This window comes from Polyodon spathula, chromosome 12 (genome assembly GCF_017654505.1).
Source record: "Polyodon spathula isolate WHYD16114869_AA chromosome 12, ASM1765450v1, whole genome shotgun sequence".
Lineage (NCBI taxonomy): Eukaryota > Metazoa > Chordata > Actinopteri > Acipenseriformes > Polyodontidae > Polyodon > Polyodon spathula.
The window spans coordinates 5,014,548-5,039,888 of NC_054545.1; the positions used below are offsets into that span (position 1 = coordinate 5,014,548).

At 38.8% G+C, this 25,341-nt stretch overlaps 2 protein-coding genes across 4 annotated transcripts; both read left to right on the forward strand.

Annotated features, from left to right (window-relative positions):
* Nucleotides 1-256: 256 nt before the first annotated feature.
* On the forward strand, nt 257-18,764 carry LOC121324195 (autophagy-related protein 2 homolog B-like). Of its 2 annotated transcripts, none has more exons than XM_041265787.1 (42): nt 257-806; nt 1,446-1,608; nt 1,951-2,103; nt 2,501-2,603; nt 3,207-3,369; nt 3,499-3,678; nt 3,775-3,871; nt 4,493-4,672; nt 5,012-5,166; nt 5,510-5,621; nt 5,975-6,236; nt 6,815-6,965; nt 7,212-7,304; nt 7,690-7,878; nt 8,067-8,340; nt 8,437-8,545; nt 8,775-8,970; nt 9,069-9,211; nt 9,307-9,464; nt 9,706-9,878; nt 10,080-10,230; nt 10,365-10,567; nt 10,849-10,929; nt 11,003-11,109; nt 11,512-11,604; nt 11,725-11,795; nt 11,890-11,966; nt 12,112-12,282; nt 12,400-12,541; nt 13,057-13,259; nt 13,521-13,750; nt 13,860-13,977; nt 14,177-14,371; nt 14,460-14,561; nt 14,704-14,782; nt 15,155-15,353; nt 15,577-15,646; nt 15,733-15,815; nt 16,091-16,212; nt 16,471-16,625; nt 16,831-16,980; nt 17,173-18,764. In XM_041265787.1, exons 1-42 carry the CDS (start codon nt 645-647, stop codon nt 17,401-17,403), a joined length of 6,249 nt encoding a protein of 2,082 aa, XP_041121721.1. In that variant the 5' UTR covers nt 257-644; the 3' UTR covers nt 17,404-18,764. The 2 variants fall into 2 exon arrangements, with proteins under 2 accessions (XP_041121721.1, XP_041121722.1); XM_041265788.1 differs by having other exon boundaries at nt 5,015-5,166.
* Nucleotides 18,765-19,295: 531 nt separating this feature from the next.
* Nucleotides 19,296-23,342, forward strand: noxred1 (NADP-dependent oxidoreductase domain containing 1). Of its 2 annotated transcripts, none has more exons than XR_005951259.1 (7): nt 19,296-19,497; nt 20,288-20,489; nt 20,895-21,091; nt 21,422-21,602; nt 21,758-21,912; nt 22,283-22,558; nt 22,853-22,938. XR_005951259.1 is itself a non-coding variant. In XM_041266781.1 (7 exons), exons 2-7 carry the CDS (start codon nt 20,329-20,331, stop codon nt 23,034-23,036), a joined length of 1,095 nt encoding a protein of 364 aa, XP_041122715.1. In that variant the 5' UTR covers nt 19,296-19,497; nt 20,288-20,328; the 3' UTR covers nt 23,037-23,342. The 2 variants fall into 2 exon arrangements, 1 of the variants encoding a protein (XP_041122715.1); XM_041266781.1 differs by having other exon boundaries at nt 22,283-22,499; nt 22,853-23,342.
* Nucleotides 23,343-25,341: the final 1,999 nt, after the last annotated feature.

A 25,341-nucleotide genomic window follows, 5' to 3' on the forward strand; every position in this document is an offset into this window, starting at 1 on the left:
TGATGTTAAAGCTTTATCTATTTGATTGTTTGAAGCAGAAAACTGATGACAGATGTATGATTCTGGGGACGGTACCGGTTTTAACTTGTACGGAACCGTGACAATACAAAATACTGGTTGGTACGACTTGTCTGATGCCGCGATCTGCAATGTTTACTGCATGACTTTAATGCTATGAACTGTTTGTGAGGCCCGAAGTGTTACAGACTGACGACAGAGCTGCAAATCAGGTTCTAAAATCATACATTTGTTACTGTTTTACTATATTTAACTATTTATATAATGTGGATTTCAACCATATTAGCAACTATGTACTAATTCAATATTATAATACTATTATAATTAGAAATGGTGTCATGATATTCCTTCTCTTTACCGTTTTTACCAACAATATTTACTAATCAAATAGGATTAAGGGTTACACTAACTATATATGGAACTATTTGGACAGCTCCAAACCAAATAGGATGACTGAGGCAACCCCTAAAAGACTATCTTTGTCTAATTTGAATAGCCGTTTCACCAGGTTACAACAACACGCCGACACGATTAGAGACCCTTTTAAAAAGATAATTAAATACCCAACGCTTCCCTAGAGGCTTGATATACCCGCTTCTTGAGGAGTGCGCAATATCTCAGCAGAGATGCCTTGGCCATTTTCTGAGTCGATAAAAAAGCGGGCCTGCAGGTACTTGTTGCACCGGTATCTGGGCAACTTCCTGCAAGAGAAGCTGAGCCTGGATCAGCTGAGCCTGGACCTCTATCAGGGAACCGGATCACTGGCGCAAGTCCCATTGGACAAATGGGTAAGGCACACAAGAGTGAAGGGACCGATTTTGTAAGATGGGATGCTCAATTGTTATTGATCGATAAAGACTGATGCTCAAGACTCCATATTGTTTGTGTGTGAAGCAATGTGATGTTGTTTATCAAGTGCATGCTTGTGCACCTACAGTATTTAGATTGTGCCAAGTAATGGAAGTGCCATTTATTCTCAGATAATGTTTGGCTTTGCTGCACACAACTGAAGAGAACATATGCTTTATAATCTTATGATTTAGAACCAATATTGCAAGAGAACTGTCACAATGGCACTTAGTGTTATACATCATAAATGGATCTCTAGAACTACAGGTATACACAGCTTCCTTATACACATGTTAATTTGACAGCCCGCTTCCATTTTGAGAAGAATTAGATAATATATATATATATATATATATTTATATATTCTATATATAATATATACATATATATATATATATATATATATATATATATATATATTTTTTTTTTTTTAATGATTAGCTAATTGACTTTTTTTTCCCCCACACATTATGGAGTAATACATTGTACAAATTCAACTTTCTACTATAGAGTCTTTCTACTATAAATAGTCTGACAAATGCAAGCGACCGGTTGCTCAATGTTCTCTCTCTCTCTAGTCCCTGAATGAGATCCTGGAATCGGTGGACGCTCCCTTTGAGGTGATTGAGGGGTTTATTCAGACAATCTCCCTGTCTGTCCCCTGGGCCTCACTGCTGCAGGAGAACTGTGCTCTGGAGGTGAAAGGGCTCGAGGTGGTTTTTAGGCCAAGACCACGGATGGGTGAGTTACAGCACCATCCTTTTAGAAACAGTGCTGTTGACTGGGAGCTGGGTGCACTAGACTAAGCAGACACACAGAAAACACTTTTTATTGCATGGTAATAGTCACATGTGTATGGTAGCAATGTCCTCCGCTCATTTTGTTTAATCAAAATGAGCATTACACAGCTTGGAGGTCTATGAATGAACTCCACTCAGAACTGCAGACGCAAACTGCAAAAGTAAAGGTAGATTTGAGGTCATACAAATGTATTTTCTGTCTTAGATCTCAAGTTATAGAAGATATGAGAGCAGGATGAAAGAGTTTTTAAATTGCTCACATGCTTTTTGTATCTCTCTGCAGCATCCGGATCTGAGCCGATGTACTGGTCCAGTTTCATGACAAGTAGCATGCAGCTTGCTAAGGAATGTCTGAGTCAGAGGCTGACAGATGAGCAGGCAGAAGGGTTTCAGCCTCTAGAAGGGCTTGAGAAATTTGCAGAAACCATTGAAACAGGTATAGTTTCTATTTCCTTTAATTCAGAGAAGTTACAGATTATGAAAACTGCTGGAAATGAGCATTTACCATGCTGCTGTGCATTACCCACACTTTACAGCACTCTGCTAGGCTCTTACTCACTTCCCTTTTACATTAAGTACAGTACATCTCACTGTAAAAACTATTCTGTTGCACTAGTATTTTAACTGGCTGATTTTATGATCGATCTCGCTCAACAAAGAAAAGGTTGGCAACCTCTAATTCTGGTCTTGTGATCACTCTTCCATATGAAATAGGTTTTACTGGTGCAGTAGGTGTCATCTACAATTCTAAATACGAGATCAAACGCGCAGATGTATGATTGTGTGCCAGCTGCAAATCTTTTTATTACATACCCTCGTGTTTTCTCTTTTAGTTCTGAGAAGAGTCAAGGTTACATTTTTAGACACAGTCCTCAGGATTGAACATGTACCAGAAAACTCAAAAACTGGAATAGCTCTTGAAATGCGAATCAGCAAGTAAGTCATGTTTTAGATTATTACTGTACATACCCATTTTTACATATACAGTAACATACAGTTTTTTTTTCACCCAAAAATTGGAGAAGTCAAATTAGAAGATACCCTAGTCTGCAATGTGCACAAATTTATGTGGTTGTGTGGCATGTTTTGTGGTCTAACAGATGTATTTGTATATAAGCTATGTAAGAGTGTGCAGTTATTCAGCATCAACCCTGGGAAAGTAGAAGGATCTCTTGTCCCGTAACGCAGTGCATACCTCCATCAGCACTCACAACTTCGGTCTGAATCTGATCATGACAGATCGAGCCAGCAAACATGTGCATGTATTGTGACCAGCAACTAACATCCTATAGTGGACAAAATTGTAGAAACCTTCTACACTGGACAAGACACAAGAACTATTTCCACTGTCCAACTAGTCATTGTGTCTATTCTTTATTTTTAGCCAGTCAGTCTATAATGATATAGCACTTAAACACAAATACCTTCACTATTAATAATGTATGGTGGAATGATTACGTTTGAATGAAACTAATGCAGAGACAATACTGATTTTGATGTTTTTGGTTAGTAACCACGTTCTCTTCTTTGATTGCTCAGAATTGTGTATTGTGATGAAACTGGAGATGAATGCTCTGGGATGAATGTTCACCAGCCAACGATGTTTGCTCATAAGAACCTGCAACTTACTGGGGTCTCAGTTTTTTGGGATGAATTTTCAGAAGCTGCAAGAACTTGTCCAAAGTCCTCAACTCCGCAAACAGTAAGTTCCAATCATCATTCTAATGTTTTTAAACATCATTTGCATTTGAAATGATTTTTGGATAAAATAAGGATACATTCCACTCTGCATGAATAAGGTAATTTGTTTCCCTTTTTTTTTTTTTAATAGGAAACAGAACCAAAGCTCTCTCCCAGCTGGAACCCCAAAATCATCTGTGAGCCGCACCCCCAGTTTACAAGAACTGTATCTGAAGTGGCACCATTCAAACCTGTGCAGATTGGATGTTTGAATGGGAGAATGGAACTCGGTCTTATTCTTAAACAAAATGAAGCACTTCCTGGAGCGAAAGTAAATAATTCAGTCCTCTAGGTATTTTTATACAATCGTATAGAATAACCTGTTTCCCTGTATAAAGGTTAATGGTTTTTCTCTGTCTTCTTCTAGCTGGATGTAGATGGACAGATTGATTCTATAAATGTGCTCTTGTCTCCACGCCAAGTGCATCTGCTCTTGGACATGCTGGGTGTCTTTTCAGGACCAGGTGAGTCTTCTGCTGTGCCCTGTACCTCATTGTTAATGCACATTAATCACACTGGGTAATATTTCATTTTTTAAAACGTTCACCTGAAGCTCTGTTTGTTTACAACTGTTCTTCAGATCTGCCTTCCTGATGCAGTAGTGCTTTATGGAATAAGTTACAGGCTATACAAATGGTTTAAGTGTATAACTTTTACATTATTCCAAATAGCATCGTGACTATATATATATATATATATATATATATATAGATATTCTAACTCACCATTCTACTGTGCTTACTTCTTTCTGATCCATTTTACTTCCATTTTACTTTACATCTGTGCAGATTTACTAAAATTAATCTTTAATAAACATATTTTGTTATTCATAAACAGGAAATCAGTGCTTTAAAACTGATCCTGTGTCTTGTGGCTTTATGCTAGACTGTATGCTGTTTCTGTATTTGTTTTGTATTGCTCTATATAGTATAATTTGTGTGTGTTTGAATGTCTCATTTTAGAGCATCACAAAGAGGAAGTGGCATTTGAGAACAAATCCCCTCAAACAAGTCAGGAGTCACTTGTTGGTTTTCATGAAGAGGCTCTGACCCCCATTTAATGCTCTGCTGGTTCATCCCCTATAGAGAGTTCAGAGAGGACCTCTCTCAGCTGTAAGGACAGGAAAAGCCGCCCAATCCAGCAAGAGGACGAGTACCGGCTGCACATGGAGCTGCACCGCTTTCTGAAGAAGGACCCGCTGGGTGCAGGGGGGCTGGAGGAGCAGGGCCTGTTTGAGAGCGAGACGAGAACCACGTCAAGTCGGGGTGAGGATAGGCAGGGACTGATTTTTTTGCTGTTGCTGAACAATATAAAAATGGCATTTGCAGGTTTTTTTTCTGAACAATGTCACCAAATGTAAATAAAATTAGAAAACAACAAATCATTGCACCAGCCCTCCTTAAATGTTTAAGTTTTAAATTAGTGAATTAAGAATACTGTACATGATGTTATTTCAGGGTAATCAGAACTGGTAGGTACACAAAATGTCATACAGGCCTGCTGTTGTATGCATCGTATCTTGTTTTTAACTATTACTGTTAGGATTTAACATTCATAGGACTGCAGGATTGTGTTTTCCTGATCTGTTTTTCTGCTCAACCTAGAAGAAGATGTATTCTTCTCTATGGCAGAAATGGAAATGTCCCACAGTCTGTCCTCCCTTCCACCACTTGGAGACCCACCCACTGTGGATCTTGAACTGTCTTTAAACAGTAACTACGCCAGCTCTCCCGGAGGATCCCCATTGGGTAATGTAACAGTAAGTGTCATATTAAACTTGCTGTAAAAGTTTAGTGTTATTCATTTCTATTTTGCCCTTAATAAATATAAATAGCATAAGCGACTCTTCGGACTGGGTTTTCATTTTAATTATGGCACCAAAGCAAACAAATCTTTATGTAGATGGTGAATAAACTGTGTGTCAGCAATACAGGACATTATATATATATATATATATATATATATATATATATATATATATATATATATATATATATATATATATATATATATATATGTGTGTGTGTACCAGACTTGTTATCTGGTTTTGTATTGTTCTATATTTTATTTGAACATCCTTTGATTTAATGTTTGTGCTGCAGACGGTTTGGGATGACTACCTGGATCCTCCGAGACACAGGGAAAAACTGGCACAGGACCCTCCCTTCCTATCAAGAGGGATGCAGCCTCCTCAGAAACTGCTTCGACAGACATGTGAGTGCAGAACACTGTGATCAGCAGCTATGTGTGGTTTATCAATAAAGATGTACTGCTGCTTTTTATTTATATATTTTTTGTAGGAGGGTCATTGTTTAACCCAGAAAGCAACCACTAAATTGCTTCTCAAAGCTGATATATTTGTATATGTTAAATTTGAATATCTGTCATCTGCTTAATGACTGAAGTGTCTTTGTATATATTGTAAGTATAAGCTGTACTTCTGTTTTATATCTCTCTTTGCTTGGGGACCTCACTAAAAAACAGACTGCAATGCCTTGATGCTACAGTATAAGTATAAATAAAGACAGTAGATAAATATGCCTGATTGTCATTAAACTCCTTTCCAGCTCACCCATCTAAACCTCACTCTGTGGATGAATCCCGGCCTGAGGTTGTGTTCAGACTAGCCCTGGGCAGCCTGTCCGTGTCTGTCCTTCATATAGACCCTCTGCCGCCCCCTGAAACAGCACTGAACCTCAACCCGCTCACTCCGATGGCCTCCGATTTCTTCAGCCGGATTGAGAAAATCAGTCCTGCAGAGCTCTGCAAAGGAGATTTTCCACATTTTCATCCCATTTTTGATGAGGCCTGTCCTTACGATCACCTGAGGTACAGTTAAATGTTCCCACTTTTTTTCTTTGAAACTGTAGGGGATAAAGAAAAACACACACACATGAATCAATAGCAATCAAGCATGCCAACCTCTTCTTAAAGAGAACTCCTAATGAGCAACATGTGTAAAGTATACCTCTTCCAAATGCTGAACAAGCATATAATATCTATATAATATCTAGACTGGAATGTTTACAGTTTTAGTTAACATCTGTGACTGATCAAGTGCGATCTTAAGCACCTGGTGATTTTGTATTAGTTGAAACATAGTGCAACCTTACTATACCAACTTAACATACAAGCATCTTTAGTAAAACACAGACAAATAATTATTTCAGTTTTCATCTACAGCTCACCGGGCAAAATCGAACCATTTCACTGCATTTCACTGTCTGGAGATAGCTATTTTAATCCATGTTTACAAACCATTCAATCCGATAGGACGATGCAATTCCAGTGTTTTGTGGGATCTAGTAGGTTTTTGTTAATAAAAGCTCCCAGTTCTAGTTTAGTTGTGATGTAACTGTTGATTGCTGGTCACTCCCATGCTAACCCAAGGATTCCTCTTTTCCCAGGTTCATGGGAACTGGTATCAAGGTAACCTACGAGCAGCGGCAGGGTTCCAGTTTGCGCAGTCTCAGTACTGATGTGTCTGTGGGACAGATTGAGCTGCTGGAGTGTCTATTCCCAACAGACTCAAGGTCCAGCGCACCCCAGTACACAGAGGTGAGGAAAAGTGCCAGCAGAAACGCATGTCCCTGTTAATCGAAGCTTTGTTAACCAATGTGCCATGTGCCCCCTTCTAAGCTGGAAACACAACCAGTACTGTTTTGTTTATTTCTTTACTTTATTTACAGAAACAGGCATGTCTCAATAGTGTAAGCACTAATACAAAGACTGACCTAAGTAGGCCATACGCCGTAAAATAACAATGCAACTGGTAAATGACAGATACTTTTTTTTTTTCTGAAGCTTGTAACATTTGATTCAGACTGCCTCAAAGAATCCCGTCCTCCAGCTTGTCTTCACCTTCTCTACAAGTTTTCTGAACGCAGGGGACCCCAGGTAATGATTTCATTGTTAACCTGCATTACTGTCGATATACTGAGGTCTTCAACATCTGCAGATGTGTAATAAATTATACCACTTGAAATACCCAACTAAAAATATCCATCCGCAGCTGATTGTTGTCTGGTAGCATTCTGACTAAGTTTGATGTGCAATAACAGAATATTACTTCAGTGGGTTAAATATGTGAGAGGGTGGTTTTATGTGCTGCAGAGTTCTCTAAAGGTGTATGAGGCTTTCCTTTGTGAGAGATCTGTAGTGTCACATAGATGAAAAACTGTGTGTTAGTAGCAGGGGTTTGGTTGCCAAAGGCTATGAATGAACTATTGACTAAACTGGAGGTTGTAACTAATAGACAGTACTTGTTTGATTTCTTTTACAGGGAAGTCAGGTGCGACTCAGCTCATTGCCTCAGAAAGCTGATTTTCAGATAGAACTGGGTCCAGTTCATTCAGAATTAGATATTAGCATTGTGGATAGACTCAATTCCTTACTGCAACCACAGAAACTGGTAACAACAGAAATGATGGCATCCCACATGTACACCTCCTACAATAAGCATGTCAGCCTGGTGAGTTCTGTTAATTGTTCAGCTCCTAGATTCAGCTAAATATACATCACCACATTGTCTTTTTCAACATATTATTCCCCATAACAACGTTATTTTAATGTGATTTATTTTTGGAATCCATAATCAAATTAAAAAAAGAAAAATTAACAAAAACTAACTAGGCTTTGTACTCTGCGTAATGTTTTCAGCACAAGGCATTCACTGAAGTTTTCCTAGACGACTCGAGGACACCAGCAAACTGCCGGATGTCTGTCTTGGTTAATGTGCCAGTGTTAAACTTGGCCGTGCGATTTCCAATTCCTGACTTGAGGTCGGACCAAGAGAGGGGCCCCTGGTTTAAGAAATCCCTCCAGAAGGAGATTCTCCACCTGGAGTTCAAGGATGTGGAATTCAAAACCGAATTCACTGGCGGATCCTCTCCAGAACAAACTAAACTGGAGCTGACGTTTAAAGAACTGACTGGTAAGTTGATCAAAATTGTGTCAGAGAAAAAAAAAAAAAAAAAAAAAAAGATTTCGAGGGCAGTGCTTATTCACATTTGAACTTATGCTTTCACAGGCAAGTTTCAAGATGACCATGACCAGGCAGCTGTCAGGTTCCTCAAAGTGTCACATGGGATGGATGGGGACATGGCGACATCAGACAGTGGCAAATTTGATTGGCCAAGGTGAGAGAACTGGAGTTCAACATTACAACAGTTGTGACTGGCCTGCAATACAGTACATAACTAATATTACAAGGTTTATTGCAAGCAGGTGTATGGAAAGAATGTTATTATTCTAATTAGTATAATATTGCTCACAAGGTGCTTTGTTTCAAGCATGTGCACAGTCCTATTAATGGTATCACTTGATCACAGAGCTACACCTACAGTATGACTGTGTGCTCTCCTTCAGGATCGTGTTGAAGGTGAACCCGATGGTAGTGCACTCTATCCTGGAGCGTGTCCCAGCCGAGGAAGAGGAGGAGGCTGAGGGGCTCTCCCCAGAGGAGGAGGAAGGAGGGGCGCACTCTTTGAAAGACGTCTGTGATTTTGGAAAGCGAGAGCCCTCGCCATTCTCCTCACGCAGGGTCATGTACGAAAACGAGGAGGTAAAACCCAATGAGAAGAAATGGATCACCGTCACTTCAGCAGTGGGTGAAGATATAAACTATCAGATTGATTATTCTGCCCCCTTTGTCATTCACAGATGGTCATGCCAGGAGATGTGGCTGAAATGACTGAATTTCAGGAGAAGACAATGAGCAATTCACGCTACATTTTAGAGCTGTCGTTGCCAAATATTGAATTAGCCCTGCCGAACAAGGCCTTTTACGAGAAATTGCACAACAGGTTTGTTTCTGAAAGCCCAAAGCAAAACACCCAGACAGTGTTCCAGCTCATTTTGAAATCCCTTACAATGAATCTCTTCTGTTCTTGCCTGGCAGAATCAATAATGACCTGTTGCTGTGGGAGCCGACCGCACCATCTCCAGTAGAGACCTTTGAAAACATGTCCTATGGTGTTGGACTGTCAGTAGCGAGCCAGCTAATCAATACCTACATCAAGGACAGTTTCAGCCAGTTTAGATCATCTGCCCCCGATGGTATGAGAAACATGTTATCTATACCCTGGCTATATGGTTGTTCTGACCCATGAGGAAATTAAGCAAAGGTTTCACTCATTTGGTGTAATAAAGAACAATTACTGGCAGGTAACAGCATTCCTATTTGCAAGCTCATCCATGGCTGATGAACCTGGGAGCTGTGTAAATAGCTGTAAAGGCATATTAGCTGCCATTAAGTAAATGTGTTTTGAAAGTGCTTCTTTCTGTCGTGTTTTTCCAGAGGAAGAGAGTGGATCGGAGGAAGAGACGATGCAATATTACTCCACGGGAGACTTTGGGTTTAGGTGTCGAAGGAAGAAGAATAATGAGCCTCAGAACAAAACCTCCCAAAGTCTTTTCTCTGTCCTTCTGAGTGTCAACCATGGACTTGTGGCCTTACAGACAGATACCAAGGTAACTCTGAGTTACTGGAAGATTCCCCTTGGGGCCCTGAGAACTCTAGAATATTACAGTTGAAAACATGTCACTGCATGTTTAGTGATAAATTCCATATACCCTGTCATGAAAAAAAAATTATATAACTTTTTTTCATGACACACGTATATATATGTTTATAATTTATTTTTTTCTAACCTTAAATTTGTTTATTTCTAGCGGGAAGATGGGACTGTGATAGAAGGCAGGCATGGAGAGTTCTGGTTAGAAATTGATAATGGGGTTCTGTTCAGTGTGACTCGCTATGAGGGCTATGAAGACCAGCATTACATATGTCTCCATACCAACAGCCTGTGTCTGTATCATCAAGGTACTGAAAGTGCTGATAACAAAACCACATTTCTGTGCTGAATCAAGGCCTTCTGAGCAGTGCACATATAAGTCTGCATTGGGAAGGGAAGGACGTTAGACACAGTAACTAAGTGTTTCATTGGTTCCCACTAGGTATGTTAGAAGGAACTGTCCCCAGCACTGAAGTGAAGTTGCCCAGTAAAACCCGGCCTCACTGGTTGGAACCTACCATTTACCGCTCTGAGGAGGGGTCCCTCAGCAAACGTTGCGTGCCTGAAGGTGCTGGAGGAGAGACTATAAATATGCTGTCTGTGGCAGTGAAGATCTACTCTGAGAACATCGAGCGCAATGTTAAGGTATCAGTTAGCATGAGAAATAACTTTTACTTGATGGATAAAGATGATGAAGATTACAAGATATATTAAATGCAGCACAAGCTGCATAAGCGATAAGTGTTTTTTAGGTGCCTTACATTACTTGTAGCTCACCAGTGGTTGTAATACCCCTCTCTTTAGCCATGTGGTGCTGTGGCCAGTAGTTTGAAAGTACTGTGTTGAGAAGAAGCGGATGACATGCTAAGGACTGTGAGCATGTATCTGAAAGCAGGGTGTTCCAGTAATTATTTGTGTGCCTGCAGGAGTTCCTGATCTCTGTCGGAGTGAAAGGAGCTACTCTTCAGCACCAGGTGGTGCCCTCAAGTATCAGCTGGCAGGAGCAGGTGAGAGTATCTTCTGTTACACATGCATAGCAGCCTTTTTTCTGTTTCCTATATTTATTTTTCACTGATTTAGATTCTAGATTTCCTGAATGTGTCTGATGAGCCTGTTTTGGGATACACCCCTCCTGTTTCAGTCACCACCTTTCACCTTCACCTGTGGAGCTGTTCTCTTGATTACAGGTATAGAAAAACAAAGACGATTATTTTGACTGACTTTAAAGGCCTTAGGAATTCTAATCCATCCTAATTACCGGCTTGCTTGTTTTCATAAATCTGAAGCAATATATTTGTTGCCACATTTGTTTTATATTTAAAAAATATTTATTTTATAATGCACACTTTAGTGGATTTTAAAATAGCAGTTTCTTATTTGGGTTTGGGTTGTACCACCCCTGTTTGTTTAAGTGGATTATTAAAGGCACAGGAAGTTGCTACATTGTATATATACTTCAGTGCCAGACAGATAAAGAACAACAACAACAGTGCATAGTAAATATTAGCAGGCTGTGTCAGCAGTAAGAATTGAAAAGAAGGGGCATTACAGTTATTTGCTCAAGACCTGAGTGGTTGTTTTCTTTGCAGACCACTGTACCTGCCAATCAGATCTCTTGTCACTGTGGAAACCTTTAGCATCTCCAGCAGTGTCTCGCTTGACCGGTCCTCCTCCACACTCAGGTATGAGGTTATTACACACACGCTCCTGACACGAGGCTCATCTTGCACAAGCCTGGGACGTTGTTCTGGTTTACAATAGTAAAGACGAATCTCTGGGTTTTTTTTGTTTTTTGTTTTTAGAATCATTCTGGATGAAGCTGCGTTATTTTTATCAGACAAGTGTAACACCGTGTCGGTCAATCTGAACAGAGGTGGGTTTATTTTGAGCAGTTTCAGTGCAACTCATCCCAGGTCCAGAGTAGCTTTTCAAGACTTATTTTAAAGGTTTGTTTTTGAAATCCGCAGATTATGTGCAAGTGGTGGATATGGGACTCTTGGAGCTGAGGATTACAGCAGTTAAACCCGGAGTCAATGGAGAAATGGTAAATCTGTAATAATTCATAATGCTTAAAATTAATAAAGCATTCACTATATTGACCACATGAATATTTTATGATTTATTTTTTAAATTTGTAAACCAGTCTCATTTGTATTCAGTGTACTAACATCATTTTCAATTGTGCGCAGACTGAGCCACGATTTGAGCTGCGCTGCTCCAGTGATGTCATTCACATCCGGACTTGCTATGACTCTTGTGCGGCACTCATGAACCTGATCCAATACATAGCAAGCTACGGGGACCTTATTCCACCCCCAGGAACAGAGACAAAAGCTGGGGGCTCTAAGCAACGAGGCAGGGTGAGTAGGGAATGTACAGATAATTTTAAAAAAGCTATTTTTTTGGTAGTTCCTGCTGTTGGGTATTGTTGTCTAAATCTTGTATTATAAGTTGAGCCTTTGTGCTGTGTCTTTTAGCCCGACATCCCAAGCAGACCCCCCTCTCGGCCACTACTCCTCCCTGAAGCTGAGCAACAGATCCTTCAGGACCTGATGAGTGAAGCCATGGAGGACACAGACTTCCAGCAGGCACGGTCCCCTGAGGACCGGCAGCCCAATGGTAAGAGGGGGCACAGCTTCATGGCTTTGAGGAATGGATGGATAATGCTCCTTCCTTGGTATTTAAATATCTTACCAGGATAGCTCCTGTTCAAGGACCAATATTAATAGAATGACTTTGGAATATAAGAGCTTTTCAAGTGACCCCCGTTTTCAGTCATTTAGACTTGTCGTTCTTAAACAAGTTTGCATATCAATATTCTATTTGCATAATTTGCTAGCATTTGCAAGTTCAATTTATATTTGTCAGACCTGTATGCAAATTAAATCTTTGGAACCACTTATTTTACCACTCATTTTTTGGATGAGCTGGGTTGCAGTCTTCCATTTCTGTTCTTAAAGGAGTTGAAAAAAAGTTTAAATAAGTCACAAGAACATGTCAGCAATTGTATACAGCTGTATGGTGTGTTTTGTTTGTTTGAGGTCAATTTTCTCTGTACAGCAGTACAGAGTTGAGCACCATTTGTTTTTGCAGTGCTGTGGAATTCTCCTCCTCTTACTGTTGTCTCTGTGCAGGAGTCCATGAAGGATTCACACAGGCTCTCGAGCCACCTCGTTCAGATCTCTTCCTGTTCCCAGATGAGAGTGGGAACATCTCCCAGGAACCAAGCCCACCCTTTACACCCTATCACCACCCTCTGATCTACGCAGCCATGAGCGACGCTGCTCCAGAGAGTGATGACTTTTGTATTCTGGAAACTCCTTTGGCGGGCGCTGCTGTAAGAAATGCCTGCAGAATAAGTTTAACGTATTTTATGTTTTTATGTAAATGGGACTGTAGAGAATTAGTCAAAGTTTAAAATAACAGTGAACTTGATATATAAATGCTTTAAACAAATAATAAGCTAGTGCAAAAGGGTACTGAGGTTTAAACAGACCCTGCTTTTTCTTATGAAGTTCAGTTTTAATGGACTGTTGAATTCTGTACGTGTTCTTATGAAGCTGGGTGAAACTCTTATTGTGATTTTTGTACTCTGCAGGATCGTGATGAGGAGCCAGTAGTGAACAAACTGACTTCAGATTCTATTGAGATACAAGAGAATCACTTTAGTATCCCACTTGGGAGGACTGACTCGAATAAAGGACCCTTGCACTTTCCTGTTCCAGAGGTCAGATATTTAATAAAGGAAATCTCAATCATCTGGCATCTCTATGGGGGCAAGGATTTTGCAGGTGGACCAGTCCTATCATCCCCAGCCAAGAGTCCTGGGTGATTGTTACCTTTTTTTAATCTTATTGCGCCATCCCCATATAATCTCAAAGCTATTCTGTATATTCTGAATCTATTGCATTATTTATACTTGTTTATCTGCTCACAGCTGCACTCCTCACAGCTCTCCCTCACAGACCCCAGTGAGACAAAGTCGAGTTGCTGGGCGTGCACATGGAGGCAGGGGGAGAAACCCAGATGTTCTGATGGAAATACAGCTGAACAAGGTAAGAAACAGGGAGGGGTCAGTGCTGTGGAATCGGAACATGCCTAGATCTGTACAGTGATTGAGCAAATCATAATGGAAAAATGAAATATTCTATTTCATAATGAATGGAATATATTGCATGGTTCCAAGAATTCTTTAACTTTTAGAATGGTGCTTTCTATTGAATTCCTTTTCAAATCCATACCCCTCATTCCCAGGTGAAGTTCCAGCATGAAGTTTACCCTCAGAGTGGGGCGGACAGGGAGCCCAGTTTAACAGAGCAGCCAGTCTCCCGGCAAGTGTTCATCGTCCAGGATCTGGAGATCAGGGACCGTCTGGCCACGTCACAAATGAACAAGTTCCTCTACCTCTACTTCAGCAAAGAGATGCCCAGGAAGGCCCATTCTAATATGGTAAGGAATATACAGTAATACCTAATGGGACATTGAAAACTTGCTGCATTTATGTAATTTGTATTTAATCATGTGTCTATTTACACAGCTGACGGTGAAGGCTTTGCATGTCTGTCCAGAATCAGGTCAAGCCCCACAGGAGTGCTGTTTACGAGTCTCTCTGATGCCAGTGCGCCTCAATATCGATCAGGTCAGTGATTTATTTTTTGTTTTTTCGATGTTGAAATCATTCAGGAGGCTATAGGGAGACTCACTGTGAATAATATTTAAGAAAGCAAGGCTTTCAATCATAGAAAGTTATCTTTTTTTTTTCTTTCTTTCTGCCTTTATAGGATGCATTGTTTTTCTTGAAGGACTTTTTTGCTAGCATTGCTGCTGAGGTGGAGTTGTTGTCTCCAACAGATCAAGAAGGTAATATAGTTCAATAATTCAGATTGTAATACAGTGTTGTGAATGAATGGGACAACACACCTTAAGGATCGTTCTTCATTTCATGGACCGTTACCCTTTTGTGGCAATAGGTTTAACATTAAAACTTGTGTTGTCATTTAGACTTACTTATTCCCTTCATTCTACATTCTACTGACCAGTATAATAGAGTTCGGTCAACAATTTTCATTCTTGAGAACTCTGATCTAGGAGGTTCTCATATACCAGTGATTCCTGCTAATAAGATTGGCTTAAGGACAGCTGGAATGTCTTAATTAGAGCCTGGCAGTGCCAGCTTCAAAGATGGCAGCAAGGACTGAACAGCATGCATGAGAAGATCTTTACCTTTTACAGTAAAGAAACCTCCAGCTCCAGACCTCACCTGCAGCTTCCCCAAACACATGAGTGGTAGTCTGGACCCAGCTCCAATCATCTCAGTGCCAGGACAAGGCAGACCGAGCCAGAATGGGTTACCAGGTTCCAGCAGCACTGAAAATGGGGAGGCCGAATCTTCACATGCAACATCCTTCACAGACCAGCGAATCTTCTTCCGGTAAAAAATGAATAAATGCAACTGGTTTCTGCTGGTTCCCTCCAGTGGTGAAAGTGTGTAATGTTTTTTATGTACTGTATGTACTAAAATCATTTTCTAGAGGGTACACTCCATATCTATAGCTATTATTGTTGACTAATTGTTTATACTGGGTTAATGATATGGATTAAAAATGTACTTCAACTAAACAGATGAACTAATTTGTACTTCATCTGTTTTGCAGAGAGTTTCGTTTCATCTCTGAAGTGCCCATTCGTTTGGATTATCACGGGAAGCATGTGTCAATGGAACAGGTGTGCTAGCATATTCCTATCGGGAGGAATTATTATAAAAACTGTTGGATGAGTCAGTTTAATTAATATCGTAACTGTGTTTCCAGGGCACATTTGCTGGAATTGTGATTGGTTTGACTCAGCTGAACTGCTCTGAGCTGAAACTGAAGAGGCTTTGCTACAGACAAGGGTAGGATTCACTGCTTGTTGCATCTGCTTTTTCGAAGCCTCAGTGATTTAAGCATGTGTAACCTGTCCTGTTTGGGACATCATGAGGGTGTTTCCCTTATTTAAGATTCATGGGAGTATTAAGATTTTTTATTTTATAAGTTTAAATGTGCTGTAAAAAGACATTTTTATATAAGGATTTACTAGTACATAATTATTACCTTGTTTGGTCTATATATAATAAGGGTGCACATTTCTGTATGCCCATGAGCTGTATGCATCTTTGCTTTATTCCAGATTGCTGGGTGTGGATAAACTGTTCTCCTATGCAATCAGTGAATGGCTGAATGACATTAAAAAGAACCAGCTACCAGGAATTCTGGGAGGAGTGGGCCCTATACACTCCTTGGTACAATTAGGTGAGCTAATGCAAAATGGAAGCCACATTACTGAATGCACTTTTCAAGAAACAATTCTCCAAACACATAAAATGTATAAATCCTAAGATTAAAGATCTACCCAAGCTGAATAGAGCCACACTGGGCAAACACCACTTTAATTGTACATTTATTCAATGACTCTTTGCTTATGCATCACCAGTTGCTGGTAATCTTTTATTGAGTACCTTTATTTCTCTATTGATGGTCTCTATTTTCCTCCTGTTTTTTGTTTTTCAGTTCAGGGCCTGAGGGACCTTGTGTGGTTGCCAATTGAACAGTACCGCAAGGATGGAAGAATTGTCAGAGGGTTTCAACGTGGCGCTGCATCCTTCGGTACATCTACTGCCATGGCAGCTTTGGAGCTCACTAATCGGATGGTGCAGACAATTCAGGTAGTCTGACCATGTGCTGTTTTTGCACATGTTCCTCCTCAACTGCACACTCCTTAGGCTGCAATGCCTAGCACCAACACTGGTTGGGAAACATGGGATTTTTGCAGCTGTGCATTGAAACACATTTCTTTTAGCACAGTGTTAAGATCCTGATGAGTAACTGTTAAGATTTAGAAACTACTTTTAACAAAAATGTGTTCTGCAGGCTGCAGCAGAGACAGCCTATGACATGGTGTCTCCTGGACCTGATGAAAGCGAATCAAAAAGAATCAAACGATTCTCTCATTACCGGTTGGCTCACCAGCCAGTGGATCTGCGTGAGGGCGTGGCCAAAGCATACAGTGTCGTCAAAGAGGTATTAAAAACATTGCAATCATTCTGATGAAAACTGAAGTGTTAACAACATAGCGACAGCTGTCATGCTTTTAAATTGACCATTGTGGCAATAAGATTCAAGCTTTTTCTTTCAAATCATTATAGCTGCAGTTAACAGCCTGTTTGCTGGTACTATTCTGAATGTGTAAGGTCTTCACGTTGTTCTTTGCAGGGGATTACAGACACAGCGCTGACAATCTATGATACCGCCACACGGGAGCACGAACAGAGAGGAGTGACTGGGGCTGTGGGGGGAGTTTTGCGACAGATTCCACCTGCTGTGGTCAAACCACTCATTGTTGCCACAGAGGCCACCTCCAATGTTTTGGGTGGCATGAGAAATCAGATTCGACCAGATGCCCGTCAGGAGGAATCCCAGAAATGGCGATTAGGGGAGGAGTGAAAAAAAATACATAATTATATGTATGGCAACTGAAAGAATATAGATCCTAACAATATCATTTCATCATCAAGTACCAATAGTACATGCTGGTTCTGTCAAACCTTCTGTTGATACAAAACCTATATTAATGCACCCCAACAGGTGTGTGCTCTACTAACCCCAGCTCATATTCCTGATACTCCACAGCCGTGCCTTTCTGTGAGCATGAGGATTACTGTAAATGCTATCTTGAAACAGCTTTACGTACCTGTAGGCCACTATTGTGCATTTGCCTTTCTTTAAAATTAAAGTCTGTGCTGATTTACCAGACCCCAAAGGGTGCAGGTCTAGATAAAATGCACTGGCTTTGCGGAAAAGAATAAAAAAACAATTGCTTTCATAAATAGCCTTTAATGAACTCCCTTATGGTCAACCGTAATTGTGAGCTATACCAGGTAATACCTATAAATTTATTTAAAATATTCTTCTAGTGCTGTGTGCTTACAAACAATGACCACATACAGCATCAGCAGAAATCCTAATGCAATGCAGAGCCATACAGCCATGCTGAATTCAAAATCAATATATATAGTGAGAGACTGGACATTTTTTGCCTTTTTGATCAGCAGTGTGTATGTAGACAAAAAATGGCAAAGCCACTACAGATATAAAAAAAACAGAATAATATAAATGATATTGTTTTCTGAGGAACTGAATATATGTTTACAAGCTGTTTTGTAATACAATGTGCTTAGTGAATGTTATGATCAATCACAGTAAGACCTGCTAACTGGTCATGTGAAGGATTGTTATTTAAACCGCTGCTTGGATCAACCTTTCTGTGTAAAGTGTTTGCTTGACATCTCGGTTTGTCCAAATGAAGCAAAAAGAGAAGGTCCATGTGCATCTTCTTTGTTTATATTAACATGTATTCTGTAATGTGTCTTTAAAGGGATTATTGTTGTGATAACAACTAAAGTCTTATTTAAATCAATAAATAAACAACCGCTATCCTAATCTACTTTCCCACCCCTGTTAAAAACTTTCCTTAAAAGGTCCCCCTCATCCTGTCCCAAGCTCTTTCTTGTAGGTTTACTGCACCGTCCAGTTTGAAGGGTTTTAAAGGACACTAAATAATACAATCTACAGCACATATGTTTTTGCTTTTTTCATTGTTTTTTTATATTGTGTGTAATGTGGGAAAAGCAAGTGAAGCCGGTTAGAATGTTGTGTAGTTATTGTACACTGCTTTAAATTGTATTGCTTGTAGCATACATGGCAATTCTTTTCTTAGTATGTTATGTACAGAATTTAGGATTTCACCGCTATTACTGCCTGACATATTACCAAGCATATTAAATATCATGTACACTTTGCTTAAACTTCTTTGCTGTTTATTTTGGAGGATAATAAAAAAAGAGGTTAGAATGTGCAGAATTAAGTTTGTCGCACACAGAAACTAGAATCCAAATATTAGTGGGAGTGGCTCTGCCAAAGTTGTAGACAAATAGACAAAATTGGTTAATGAATAAAAAAGATGTATTCCTAGATGCAACTACAGTAAATAGATTGTAACACTGCTTCAGTGGACTGAGGTAGGGTTGTCTCTGTATATTTAATTTATATGTGCTTTGTAACGGCAGCCCTTTGTGTGAGCATATAGCGAAACTTATATTGCGTGTATATAGTTAATTAGTGTACAGACCGGATAAAGCTTATTTGTGCAAATTATATAAGCATGTAATAAATTGCGTAAAAGGGAAATAAACTATTTAACTTCTCTGATCTTCTGAAACTCCGTGAACTTGTTTATTATTATTATTATTATTATTATTATTATTATTATTATTTTAACAAGGTAACACATACTTGCCTAGCTAAGCTGAGCTTGACGGTCACATGTAATCCTGCTGCTGCGGGTAGTTGCATAACGTCTGTTTAGTTAGTATGGATAAATGAAACCTCACATTTGTGTGTTTGTCTGAGGTGCACTTAAACAGATTTCTGACGTGCTGTGTTTGTTTCCATAGCGACGGTGTAACATGCCTGCGTGTCCTGGTACCGAATGAGACTTGTGTGTTTTGATTGAGCTGGATTTTAAACGATACTTAACAGGTATGGATGGACAAAAACTTTTATGGATGGACTTTACTTTTGTATCAAATAAATAACTTAAACCCCAGATTTTATCAAACTTTAGTTAAAAAAAAAAAAAAAAAAAAAAAAAAAAAAAAAAAAAACCACAAAAGGCGCACTTTTTTAGGTAAAGGCTGCTTTTGCACCAGCAGGGAGATTTACAAAGGAAAAATAAACTACCGTAATGTTGCATTAAAAAATTGAGCAACAAAATATGAAGCGTATAAATTAGATCCACAGGTTAGGTTATTTTTTATATTATGTACTGCTTCGAACGCCGTTTGTACCAAATTGAATTTGACGATTCGTACATTCATCAATTGTCACTTACTCGAATGCATTCGACAACAGTTCGTACAGTAATTCAGCATACTTACGTGTCTGGGTTTAAATATAAAGAAATATAGGTGGATAGTGCAATTTTTTTCAGAAATGAGAGCATCTATTATAATTCTAAATCGAATAGCTACGAGTTTAAGACAACTTGCGAGCACCGAACAAATGTTTTTGTGGTGTTTATTGGGTGCATCTTTCCCTTTTTAAAACTTTTAAAAAGATTTTAAAGTAATGTTTATTTTTATTATTATTCATTTCAGGGTGAATTTTCTACAGGTGGTCTCTAATCTTGCTTTAGCTTTAGTCGTCAAATTAAACAGTTGCCATGTTCCCTCATCATTGTTAAGTTCTTTTCCTTCTCCGCCAGTTTTTGTCATGCAAACTATGTCAATTACAGATTTACTATGTGGTCGCTTGTGTGCTTTGCTTTCAGGTATACAACACAGAACAGCTGAAAAAAGAATTACAATTCTAATGATGTCCGATATAACAGTGGGTCTAGATTCCTTCAGCTTCGAATCTGGGTTAAGTGAAAGTGAAACAGCTTTCCTGTATCTGAAAGCACGCTATAATGCTCTGATGCTTTGTGCCTGTGCCCATGCTGCCTTCTTCGTCAAACTAAACCATGCAGTACGGTATGAAACACTTGCAATTGTGAAGCCTACAGTTATGCCAATGGGCTTTAAAAAAAAAAAAAAAACAAGTAGTATTTACGATATTGTTAATAGAGATCTGCCACTTGATTACCATTCACTTCAAATTAATCAAGCTGTTGTTAGAACGAAAATTCACATGCTTGATTTTCTGCATTTTGTATTTGATTTGTTTTCAGTTAAATCCATATGGTTTATTTTGCTGTCCCATTTGTGAGAAAAAAACTGATGATGCAAGTAGCTTATTACCTTTAATAAACATTCATAGATATAAAAAAGATATGATATCTATACCAGTTCTAAACAAACAACCCAAAATACTTTTCCTCTCTCCTGCAGTTTACTGTATAAAATAACAATTAATAAATGCTATTGTGTGCTCCCCAGATTAAGAGTGTTAAAGGGACTTGGTTCTCTAAGATCTAAAGTATCCTGTTTGCATCTATCTGCTGATGGCGGAATTCTGAAAGTCGGTGTTCTAGGAGGAGGCCGCATTGGAAAACAACTGACAAAGGTGCTGCTCCAATTTACAAACCTTCATCCAGGAAACCTTAAAGTTTCCAGCAGAAGACCAGAGACCTTAGGTAAGAGCATTCATGACAGCTGTGTTGGAAAACCTGACATAAAACGCATTCCTCCATCCAGCACATCAGTCAAAGGATGTGCTTATGAATCAACACAGATGTACGTTTGGGTGAGCGACAGGCATGGCTCTTTCTGTGAGCAGCCAGCCAGAGTACTGTATGTTCTGAATTGTGCGATGGACTGTTCAGAACCGTTTAGATTCATTTCACTTGAGACCTTATACCATGCCAGCATCCACTGAAGAGGATATTTAGCTTTTACAATATGAATGATATTGTGATATATTGCTTTTTGGTTTTGTTAATCTATTTAATGCTGTAACTTTACAGATGACCTCAAGATATTAGGGGTGGAATGCTTTTATGACAATCGCCATTTGGCTGCCTGGGCTGATGTTCTTTTTCTCTGCTGCCTTCCCTCTCACTTGTCAAGAGTCTGTGCAGAAATTCAACCTGAACTCAGCCAGTCCTGCATTGTATATAGCTTTGTCAGTGCTGTGCCTGTGCCCAGGTAAAAAATAAAAATATATACATTTTCAGTTCTCATATTCTTTAATTTACAAGCATTAAATTATTCTTAGTGCATAATACAAATCGTCCAATCTCAATTTTTTTTCAATCCATGGTATAAATTAGAAACTAAATCCTCTATTTCTCTGATTGCAGACTCAAGCAGCTATTGGGTCACAGTTCCATCCTGAGGCCAGAGTATACAATTATAGAGGGTGGTTCTGGTAATGTGTGGGAGCAAGTGAGTGATGTAATTGCTTCTCTGAAAGACCCGTTGGTGGTAGAGGCCACATGTCCTTTGAGGCAGACTGGTAAGTGCTACAAATCCAAAAGAGCTTTTATCAATTGCATGTTTACGTGTGAGTCCTGTTGATTTCAGTGTACGTTTTTCAATTAGTTGTTACCTTTTGAAAGTGTCACGTTGTTGTGTTTCATACTTAGCTATCAAAATCATGATTTCCCATGGCAGACACTTTGAGTTATAACTACAGTATGGAACTAATGTGGAAATATTTATTTAGCACCACATTTGCAGAGATACGATGTTAAACACCTCTTGTAACAAAAACATTTAAAGATCTTTAATTTTACTTATAAAAAATATATTCTTTAAATAGCTTGTCGAGTTTTTGTGAATATGGCCCACTCCATCATTTTTTGTATTTTTTTAACCCCTTTCAGGAGGAATATCTGTTGATAGAAAATGGTTTGCAGCTGTACTCTACTCTGTCCTGAATGTCTGTAGCCATATGAACGTGGATTCCCAGCAGTCTCTGAATATTATCAATGAGTTGTTAATAAAGCAGTCGCCAGCACAGAACAAATCAGAAGGCACATTTCTTTTCACCACCCAAAATTTTGTTAATGCAACCTTTGCATCCACTCTCTCTGAGGATGAGTAAGTTTCTAACATAGAAAACATGAATAGTAATAAAGACTCAAGACAAAAATATCAATGTGAGTTCTGTTACTTCCTTTAAATCAAATAAAAATGCAATTAGATGTGTTTTAAACATTGTGCTTAAATATACGGCTATTGTTTTTAATGTTTTATATTTACCTTTTTTTAACATTTTACACAGCCTTGCTTGACAGGCATTAAAGCAATCAAAACTATACCAATTCTATTTGCATTGCATTTAACACTTTAAGGCATTTGATATGTAGTGTGAGGACTTCTGTTGCACTGTTGAGTGGGTTGACTGTTTTTTGCCAATTTTAAGTTGACTTTCTATCTTTTTCTATATGAAGCCCGTTCCCCTGGATCAGCCTCACAGACGTGCTTCTGAAAGACACTCCGCTGTCAAAGATTCTTTCAGAAGATCATTCTTTCCGAGAGCATCTTGCTGCAACGTATTGTGCTGCCCATAGAGTCCCATCTACAGAAAGTGAAGAGACTAAAGAACAGGAAACATCCCTCCAGCTGACTGCATAGTCGCATTACATGTGTGTGCAGAATGTAACTTGAACTAATACACCATCGCTTAATTTGTTCATTTGAATACATCCTGCAACAGGATTTGAATGACCACGTACCCAGCCAGTTGTGACAGCCTTACACTGCTGTTGGTGAGAATCTTGTTGGTGTACAGTATCAATCAATGTCAGTATTCAATAGCTTTATGTATTTAATATAGTTGTATTATTATGTTACTGTTCTATAAAAAGGAATAACTTGATCTGTACAACATTTTATTTTCATTGTAGTATGGACTTGACCTCCTAAAATATGAAAAATTAAATAAATAAATAAACCTATAATTCAGCGCATTTTTTCCATTCTAGCAAGACCAGAGAGATATTTATGTAGCTTTATGGGTCTACATGTAGCTTTTTGGGCACTTTGGAAACTCTATTTAAAAAAAATACTTGTCATTTGCCATGGATTATAAAAGTAAAGATGAAAACTTTTACTTGTTTCACACCTTCATTCATTCTTGTTTTGTGGAGGCAAATGTTGTACTTGTGCAAATTAAAAAAAAAAAAACCACAAGGCATAATTACTAAAAGGACAAGCAGTTTAGATGAAGCATTACATCATTTAAGTGTATTCATCTAAGCCCCTTTCTTTCAAATACTGAATATAAGTAAACGAATCAGCTGTCGATCCTGTTCGACTCTTTTCCTCTAAAAATAACCGCCTTGGTTCCACAGGGGGCAATGCAATACTTTGGATCCAATGGGGGTCCTTAACTTCAAGAAGGTCACAAATGTGACCAGAAATTGCCTTAAAAATAAAATGGAGGACTGGTTTTATTTTTCTGAGACATGTCATACAACCCGTACACTAAGGTTACCTATAGTATTGCTGCTACATGTACACTTTTTATTGTCGCGGGTGTCAGGAAGTGACAGATGGACAAATACATTATCTGAATGCTGTATGCAGTTCTTACCAGCTTTGTCCTGCACTATAACAAAGGCAAACAAAATAAAGCATCCACTACAGTAATGTGCTACTCTGAACATAGACGGGGATTTCACTGTGAAGCTTGCCATTCATGGTATATATTAGCAAACCTTGGAACCCTGAAACTAGGAGCTTTTACAACCTTTTCATTTTTTTTCACCATATATACAGACTATGCAATAAATAAACTATATATAAGCGATCAATTCCAAAAATAGGTCTACTTTCCAAAAAAAATTAAAAGAGGATTAATTACAGAATAGTTGCTAGATCTCCAGATTTGCAACCCTATCTAAACCAGCATTAAGTATAAAAACAAAGGCAGAGCAAAGAGCACACACTAATCTGAAACACACACTCACACCTGGAATTTGACTGCAGCACGAATCGTGAGGGAGTTGGGCAGTTAGATCTGATCTACTGAGGTACTGAAGGCACATTTGTGAAACCACTTGTTCGATTTTGATGAAACTAGGCATCTGGTTGTTTTTAAAGGCCGCTTAACAGATAAGATATTACGGGCTTGTCTTACGTTTTATTGTAAACTTGAAAATTTATAATTTTTAATGGTATCAATAAATACTCCGGACTGAGCAATTCATTTTTACTACAATGAAACTACAAAATCAGTACGTTCATATCTTTGAAGTGAGTGACTCCAAGTGTGGGGAGTGTGGAGCAATTTACCAAGATTAATTTTCTACCACTGATATAGTTTTCTGTGAAACATGCCTGTGAGAACAAACACATTTGTATTTACATTTTTAATACAGAGAAGGTGACGGTGACAGTGGCAATATGTTTTTAGTTCACACACTATTACCAGTTACATATAACACATCTGTTATTTCGTTTCGTGTCAGTATGACATGTATTTTATTACAATTTTCAATTCACGTAAAAATAACAAATTAAAATCTATTCACCGTATACTGTTGATATCCTAAAGATTCAATCAATTTAGAGACGTCCCCACTGCTCAATTTCATAAAGGCAGACATCTTCATCGTGTATTTGTAACCATGGGAACCGGCTCTATGGCAACTGGAAAGCGGGTACTGTCTACTTTCGACGTGCGTGGAAAGTCAAACACTTCAAAGAGGTTTTATTCTCTTACCATTGGCACCGTCACTTAAATTAACATTATTTTACGACAACGGCAACATATTGTTCAGCAATTAGGACTTGAAAGACATCACAACGCATAGTTTACATTTTAATTTTAATTTTATTTTATTTACATCGCTTTTTCAATACCACAGTATCTCAAAGCGCTTTACATGTCGGCTGAAACAGAACGCAAGTGCTCTATCAAAAATGTGTCAAAATG